The 9,133-nt window shown below is 28.6% G+C and overlaps 1 protein-coding gene across 3 annotated transcripts in view; it reads right to left on the bottom strand.

The window, feature by feature from the left end:
* Positions 1 to 680: 680 nt before the first annotated feature.
* The window catches only part of LOC106788165 (G protein-coupled receptor kinase 2), a 28,845-nt gene continuing 20,392 nt past the window's right edge, over positions 681 to 9,133 (bottom strand). For all 3 annotated transcript variants that reach the window (XM_014751184.1, XM_014751182.1, XM_014751183.1), the window contains 6 exons: positions 7,731 to 7,826; positions 5,614 to 5,971; positions 4,355 to 5,261; positions 3,952 to 4,089; positions 3,517 to 3,645; positions 681 to 3,054 (listed from right to left, as the gene is read on the bottom strand). In XM_014751184.1, coding sequence (XP_014606670.1) covers positions 2,959 to 3,054; positions 3,517 to 3,645; positions 3,952 to 4,089; positions 4,355 to 5,261; positions 5,614 to 5,971; positions 7,731 to 7,826 — 1,724 coding nt within the window. In that variant the 3' untranslated portion in view covers positions 681 to 2,958. The remainder of the gene's footprint in view (positions 3,055 to 3,516; positions 3,646 to 3,951; positions 4,090 to 4,354; positions 5,262 to 5,613; positions 5,972 to 7,730; positions 7,827 to 9,133) is intronic.

Here is a 9,133-nt window from a genome sequence, read left to right as displayed (position 1 = left end):
TTTGTACTTTTCTATCCCTTTTTTCGTTTAATGTATATAAAAAAAGGTTGTTTAGACCGGTTTTATTTTAATTCGATCATTTTCCATGGGGGACGCTTCGAATGGGGTTTACGTTCGAAGGTATGTGTGTATGTAATCGATGACGCGTATATGATTAAGAATAAATTTTAATTATTTATATTATTAATAATAATAATTATTATTATTATTCTTATTATTATTATTATTATTAATATTTTAGGTCGTTTACGATTCCCTTTTTTTTTCTTTTTGCTAATTTTTTTTTTTCTTCATCTGATTCTTCCGCATAGGAGACACGAACGTTTTTTTTTCTTTTTTCTTTAATAATTAAATTTTAAAACGCGATAATAATTACACGGCAGACATATTGAATTGAGACGAATTTTTTGAAAAAGTGTCGATAATACATACAGACATGCAGACCTACGTACATACATTCATACATGCATACAAACATACATGCATACATACATAAATATAAATATTTTCAACATGTTTGTATAAAAACTGAGAAGAATAAGGGAGGAGGAGACAACAATATTGTGTGCGACGACGGCTCTCATTCATTTGCCCGTTATTTTCTTTTCTCTTATCGGTAATAATAAAAAAAAAAAAAAAAGAAATAAAAAAAGAAAATAAAAAATAATTCATCGTTTTTCTTTTTTTTCTTTTTTTTTTTTCTTTTAAAGCATGTATCATGTGCGTGCGTCATTATATCAACGATTAACTTTCTTTCTATACGAAACTTTGTGGAAAATGTTTCATTACCGACGAAATTATTAATTCTCTAATTCTAATACTAATATCTAATGTTTTTTCTTTTTTTTTTTTTTTTTTTCTTTTTTTTTTTTTCTCAGAATATACATATATAATATATATATATATGCATATATAAATGTTTGTGACACGTCACAGACACATCGAACGATTGGACGAGGGAAATTACACATGCCTTTTGATTAATGTCAATTCCGGCATTGATTTTTTTTTTTTTTTTGCGAGAGAACAACGAGAAGAACAACGACCAAAAAATAAATGATGTTTTCTCATCATCATCATCATCATCTTTTTATCATAACATTTTCAAAAAAATCATTAGAAACCACGATGATAATGATTAAATTAATCGCTGTTATAATATTATATTTATATACACCGTACGAACCGACGAGGTAACGTTAATTTATTATTATTAATATTATTATTATTATTTTCCTATTCTTCTTCTTGTAATATATTTATGTATATCTAAATATGAGAACGTTCGGTGTATGCCTAAAATTTGTAATATGTGCGTTATGTGTGCATTTATGAGGAGGACATCAATTTAGATCATTATAAAAGGTTCTTTTTTTTTTTTTTGTTCAATCATAAAAATACGTCAATAAAATCAATCACTTCCAGCGGATATGAAATACATATATAAATATATATATATACACTGCAAAGTTTGGTAACACATACTGCATTTGCATTACATTTATGTACAAGCTATTGATTCCATATTTGTTAACAAGCGAAACGTTTGGACACATCTAATAATGCTTTATCAAATTTTTCTACTACAATCAATATTTTTAATTTAACTTTTACGTATGCTAAATATATATATAATATAATAAAGCATTTGAGAAACATAATTTCCAATAATTTATTGATATTTCATATACGAGTACGTGTATCCAAACTTTTAGTATGTAGTGTATATAGTAACGAAATTTGAAATAAATTTAATTAAATAAAAAAAAAAAATAAATAATAGTAAAAGATATATATATAAGAAGAAAGGAAAAGAGATAATATTGAAGTGTTTGATAACAACGTGTTAAAATAGATAAGAAATTAAACGTTGACGCTTTTCCTTCATCCTTAATAGTTTATACTGCGAATAATTAACACGTTAGAATTGACAGTTGCCATAGATAAGAAAATGATCTTTCGAATTGATGTCTTTGAGCTCTTCGTAGATATACTTTCACTTTTCAATCGTGTCTAATTTAATCCTCTTATACATATACATATACATATACATATGCATATATTAAAATATTTCTTCAGTTCAAATACAAAGTGTATACGTTTCATTTTCTTTCTTTCTTTTTCATTAATTTCATTTTTTTTTATTATTACTGAAAATAATCATTCGTTCGGTAACATAAGTTTGATCAGTGGAATAAATTTATCCTCTAAATTTTTTTTTTGTCATCGAATTTAAATTCTAATATTTATATATGTATATATGTATATGTATATTTATATCGAAATATTCTCTCAGTTAAGTAGTTGATAGGACGTGATAATAAACATGGAAGTATTCCGTGATTCTGATCGAATACAAATTGTACACGTATACACAACACGTATACATTCGTTTCGTCCCACTCTTTCGCTTTCTCTTTCTTTTTTTTTTTTTTCATCCATTTAACTATTTAATAAGTGTACAAATAATTCTGATAAATGCTGATTTTAGTAATTATTCGATATAAATGCTTAGGACACAAAACAAAATTCATTTAAAATAAAACAAAAACGATCAGGAACGATATTGAACGGACACATTTGTTTGTGTGATTGGAGACACAAAAATTCTTTTCTCGTGTGTTTTTTCTTTTTCTTTTTCATTTTCTTTTGTAATCAGAGTTGTTTTTTTTTTTTGAGGGGAGGGTTTTTTAAGTCCTTCCGTCAAGGACCTCAGAAATTTCTTTTCCATTGAACGAAGAGAGGTATATTTTGTTAAAAGGATATATTCTTCTTCTTGTTCTTGTTCTTCTTTTAAAAAAGGAGAGATAGAACTCATCTCCCTTTCTTTATCCTTATCCTTGAATCCCTTATTCAGAGAAGCTTTGGACAACATCTCGAAGTACGTCGTCTTCGACCACGACGACAACGATAAGAAGGTGATGCCGATTGATTCACGCTACATGCGTTAATCCTGAGTCAGCTGACCGACATCTCGGAGCTCTGACTTTGAGACAGCTCCAACAAATGGCACTCGGATAACGGTATCTCCTTTGTACGTGCACTCTGCTTCTCCTGAATAATAATAATAATAATAATATCATTTATTAATTAATTTAATCACTCGCGACACTAATAGCGAGGAAAATAATGCAATATTATCATTATATATATATTTTTTAATTATTTACATATAATTGATTATACAAATCGTATTACTTTATTTATTGTGCAATATCTTAATCATAAAAGAATGATAAGATATAAAAAGTTTTACTTTATTTTCTTTTTTATATATTAATCAATTTAATTAATTATTAGGATTGATGATGGGGAAAATGATGCTTTGTCGCTTCATATATTTCCTTTTTTTTTTTTGTATTAATTATTAAGATTGTATTTTTTAATTAGTACAGAATTCTTTGTCTACTATCGGAGTCATTGTGAAAATTATTGTTAGAATCCAAATATGGAAATTAAATGAACGAATGATTATTATTATTATTATTATTATTATTATCATTTTATGTTATATACCTTTCTACGGAATGGAAAACAGCCTCTGTTCTCGTTGTTCTGTGGTGGATAATTTATCAATAAGTCTGGAGTAGGCGTGTTGTTAGGACCTAGTACATTGAGTTCCTTAAAACACTCAGTCTCTATCATCTGCAAGAATAAGAATTTATCAGTGATAAAAACTTTTGGACTTTTTTCCCTACGACCAATGAATACTAACACAAATGTTCTTTATGATGTGTCGTTAGTTAAATGTAGGAGAGTCAAAGGTTCGGCATTTTTATTGGTAAAGGTCAAAGGTAATCAACCGTAAGAGTCTCTTCTTCTTCTTTCAACACAACTTTCTTATATTAATCAGTCTCGATATCGTAAAAGAACAATACACATAGTATATATATATACGTGTATGTGTGTGTGTATAAGTATATATTGTTTGAACTGTTTTACGAGACTTACCTCATTTTGCCAAGGAATGGATACGCTTCCCGTGTTAAATTTACTGTAAAAGGTGTCGTCTGTCGCATCGAGATTAACACCTTTCACTGTGGAGAATTGCTCGATGTCTAGGACGTCTTTAGCATATACAGCGTGAGGCTGAAATAAGATTATTTATTAGAGAGAGAAAAAAGAAAAAATCCCCCAAGAAAAAAAACATTTAATAAAATTATATATAAAATATTATATAAGAAATATAAATTTATTTTTTCGATTGTGATTATATCAAATTGATAGAAAAAGAAAAGAAAAGAAACGATATAAAATATACAAGGAATATTGAAGATGTAAGAGTAGAAATAAAGATAGAGACAGTGATAGCAAGAGAGAAAGAGAAAGACAATCTATCACGACACCTACTCACATCCGGCACAAATGGCGGTTCCCACATACCAGCCTCGACCCTTTTCCAGTTCAAGCACTGAAAGAAACTATGAAGTTTGACCTCCTTTGCCCCGTGCCTACCGCACTTGCAGCCCAATCTGTTTTTCGGACTCTTTTTGAGTAACTGTTGGCAAAGGCCTTTAGCTTCCTCGGTGAATTTGGATGAATACCTTTCTTGATCTTCCTTAACTCTTCTGTCGACCTCCTCGCGTTTAACTTTTTCTTTTCTAGCTCTGAAAGGTGCTTGACCTTCAATCATTTCGTAAAGAAGACAACCGAAACTGAACCAGTCAGGTGAAAATGTATATTTCTCGTTATCGATTACTTCGGGTGCCATGTAACCAACAGTTCCAACTCTACCACGTACCATATCACCCTCGGTAATCTCAACGGCTAATCCAAGGTCAGATATCCTAACGTGGCCATGATCATCGAGTAAAATATTCTCCGGTTTGCAGTCTCTATAGACAATACCTTGAAGATGTAAATGTTCCAAACCGCATACCACTTCGGCGGCATAAAATCTAGCCCGATTAATATCAAAACCAGGTTCACCGCCCATATTGTATATGTGAAACTTTAAATCACCCCCATTCATAATGGTCAATACCAGGCATAAAGCATCCTTCGTTTCGTATGCATAAGCTAACGAAACTACAAACTTAGAATTGATCTTCTGTAGTATATTCTTTTCAATCAGTACCATTGCTTCTCCCTTTCTCTTCTTTATCCTTTTCTTCTCGAGTTTCTTACAGGCATACATTTTACCGGTTGCTCTGACCTGACAAGCACATACTTCACCAAAACCACCTTTACCAAGGACTCTATACATACGGAACGTCTTGTAAGTTACCGGTTGTGCTTCCAACCATTTCCATTGGAGATACCTGAAATTATAAACCATCTTCAGATCCCATCTATAATCATCTTTAAATATATATCTTGTTTATTTATATCGTTATACATATATATATATTTCATTAATAATTATTATTTGCTCAATTTTTATACTGTAAATTTATACGTATGGTTAGGGTAGTTGTTTTAGTTTTTCATCTAATTAGTATAGTTCCAACAGTTACATATTTTTTCATCAAATAACTATCACCCCCTAATTTAATGCACGTTTCAATATTTGTTTTTTTTTTTTTTTAATGAACACGAAGAAGATTATTCAATGATGTAAATTATGTTTCGAGGGAAGAGAGAAGAAAATGTATGTAATCTTTGAAATTGTACCTGTAAAAATAAATACTGGTTTGAAAGGCTGAAAATGGTTCACCAGCTAGAAAATTTTTCACAGTTTGTGCGATCTCAACGAACAATTCCTTTCCACCCGAGCACAATCTTTCCTCGCATTGGGATATTAAGGAATCGTTCAAAATATCTACGACCTCAGAACCTTCCCTTGTAAGATATTGTTCGAACAATTCCTTGGCTAATTCCATCCGATTTTCGTCCATCTCGATCTCGTATTTTTCGATTGAATCCAGGAAAAGATTGTATCGGTGATAGGCCGGTTTCTTATCTTGACAATATTGCCTGAAGAGAAGTCTTCCGATTGGTTGCTGATCCACCACATACCCGTACCTAATATCTATATAATAATTAAAAAAAAAAACAAGTAAGAGAAAGAGAGAAAAACAACAAGCAAATGTACGAATAATAATAATTGATTTAGTTTATATTAATTTTTTGGTATGAAAGTATAGTTTCTAAATTCCTATTAAAATTCTTATTATCATTTATCAATATAATAATTAAGATATATATTTATTTATATGAATTATTCGTATTCGAATAACAATAATTAAGTATTATCGATTTGTAGTAAAGTATTTTTTGTTTTGCAAAAGTTTCATGAGTGAAAGAAAATCGCGTGTTTAGAATTTCATTTAAAGTTATCGGTCGTTAACAGTCGTAGTATGTAACAACTAGGAAGAAACTTTCAACGTGAACAATTATTGCAATTTCATGTTCGATTTCGTTGAAGAGAAATTTATAAAAAAAAAAAAAAAAAAAAAAAACAAGAAAAAAGAGAAAACAGACATGTAAACCTAAATTTTCCACGCGTGAAATACTATGATTCAATGAGAAAGATATATAGAAGAATAATATCATTATAAATATATCTAATTAGATATAAATTTTGACATTTATTTATTTATGTGTTTGTTTGCATTACTATACGTGCATATTAGAGAAATTTATAAGTAAAAGTAAATTATTTAACGCGATATTATATGATAACTAACGGATATGTGAAAAATTTCAAAAAAATATTTTCAAACTGATTTGAATAATGTTATTAAACTTTATCGATTTTTATAATATAATAATATTTGACGTGACGATGACGTTAACACATTTTTTTGAAATAAAATTATTATCCATGCGTATATATAATTTAAACATTTTTTTGTTTTCGTATTAAAGACTATATTGCATCAAACAAAAAAAAAATAAAATCATATGATCGATCGAAAGATTTTATTAATTAATATTTCTATTGATTTAAATAAAATATTTAATTTAATATAATTTAAGATAAGAATTATAAATAAATCTTCGAAGAATATATTTAATTGTAAGTTCTGTGTTTTCTTTTTTTTTTTTTTTCTTTGATATCTTTATTGTTATTTCAATCTTATCTTAATTTTTTAAAGCAAATAATTTGAATGATGCTTCGCGAAGTACGGGGGAAGGGGGTCGTAAAGATTCAATAATCTCAGGTCGAGGTCAACGAGGGGTCACACGTTGATTAACCAAGAGAGGCATCGATGAAAGAGGGGAAGAATATTTTATCAAATGTAAAGAGGAAAGAAAGAGAAAGAAAAAAAAAGTGAAACGCAGTGTGTTTGTTCTACTTCGACAAAACGAACATTTCTCAGGAACGAATTTACTATTCGTATATTTTTCCTTTTTTTGACATATAAATCTACCATTAAGGTACCATTCTAACTACTCTAAGGGCTAGTAACATTCTTTTTCTTTAAATAATTCCAAATTGATGTGACCCGATAATTTATGCATCTCAATAAAACAAATAAAACAAAAAGAACGAAACATTCGTATATACAGATAAGTTTTAAAATTTAAATTTTATGCTAATTTTTCTTTTTGTTACAAGAAAGAGATAAAAATTTGTCAATAAAATAAATGTAATATTGAAGTTTATCTTTCGAATTAATACAAAATATATATATATCTACCCTAAACAAAAAAAAAAGAAAGGAAAATGACGTATCTGTACACGCACGCAAGTTTTAAATAGAATTTAATACTGATTAGTTTTTGATCGAAAAAAAAATAAAAATATAAACAAAAACATATTGAATATAAAACATTGGACATACCTAATTTATCTTTTAGGCCGATGCACTGGGAAATGTGTGGAAACTGAAGTATCTTCCGCCATTTCTTACTCTTCCCTTTGTTGCTGTCACCACCACCTTAAAATATAGAAAAAGAAAGAGAGACGACGAATTAATTTGAAATAATAAATACAAAACTAAACACAAACTCTCTAACAAAATAATAATTAATTCATTATCAGAACGAAATATAGGTTGTTCGGAATAAAACGTATAAATGATAAAAATGAGGTATTTATTTTTCGAAAATGAAATTAATTATTAGAAAAAAAAAAAAAAAAAAAATAAAAAACAACAAGAAAGAATAGACAAATAAATTATTAATAAACCAAAGGAGAAGAAGAAGAAGAAGAAGAAAAAGAACACGTGTAAAATAAAAAAAAAACAAAACAAGGATAAAATCTTATTTGAAAGTTTTAAATAAGTAATTAATATGAAATATTATTATCCGATTATTCGAATAAATGTCAATTTATGTAATAGAGGTCTTGGAATCGAACATTATAATAACAGATAACTATAATAATCGACAAACTAATCGGAATAGTATTGACGTTTGTGAAACTTCAATGGTGGTGGTTGAGGCGTGCCACGGGGTCTCATCAGGGAAGGCCGTAATTACTTGTTTCGTAATTAGTGCAGAGTGGAAATAGCGTTGGACAAATAGTATAACGTTATATCAATGAATTGAACGATTAAACTGTACCGCACAAAGTAATATTTAATATAATCTTACATTTAATAATAAAATAATAGTTCCGTATATATATATATATAGGTTTTGCTAGTACATTTAAATCGGTAAATAGTCTTTTATTTCTTCTTCTTCTTCTTTATCTTCTTATACTTTGTTTTTTTAATTTATTAATTTTGTAAAATAATCAATATATAAAGTAAACGGTACACGCATATTATTTGGCTTATACGTGACGTTGAATATTAAAATCGTTTTGTTCGATATTTATTTCTAATTTTTAATCCGATCTTTGCATTTATTTTTATTGCATATCCATTTATATGGATAAAGAAATATATATGTTACCGTCAAAGCCGGAAATCAGTCATTGCTAGTAATTCCTCGGCATTGCAATGAATGCAAAGAGCCTTCAGATGAAGTCAGAAATTGAAAAATTCTTCCAGTTTTTCCAAGGCATCGAACATAATACTTTGATATTCTATAGAATATCAAATTACTATTTAAACAAGGTTAAAAATAATACATTCTCAGACGCAGACACACACAGTCATACGCAACCCCCACCCCCCAAAATAACCCATACAGGTAAAGACAATTTCGTTCTAAACCTGTGTATCTTCCGATACGATAGATAACAAAAGATACAGATTTCACAAATATCAGAGATTGCAATGCTGTAAATTGTACA

The sequence above is a fragment of the Polistes canadensis genome, unplaced genomic scaffold, assembly GCF_001313835.1.
Source record: "Polistes canadensis isolate GaletaPanama2010 unplaced genomic scaffold, ASM131383v1 scaffold_128, whole genome shotgun sequence".
Lineage (NCBI taxonomy): Eukaryota > Metazoa > Arthropoda > Insecta > Hymenoptera > Vespidae > Polistes > Polistes canadensis.
Note: the sequence above shows the minus strand (reverse complement) of the source record. Positions and strands in the feature narration are given on the sequence as shown.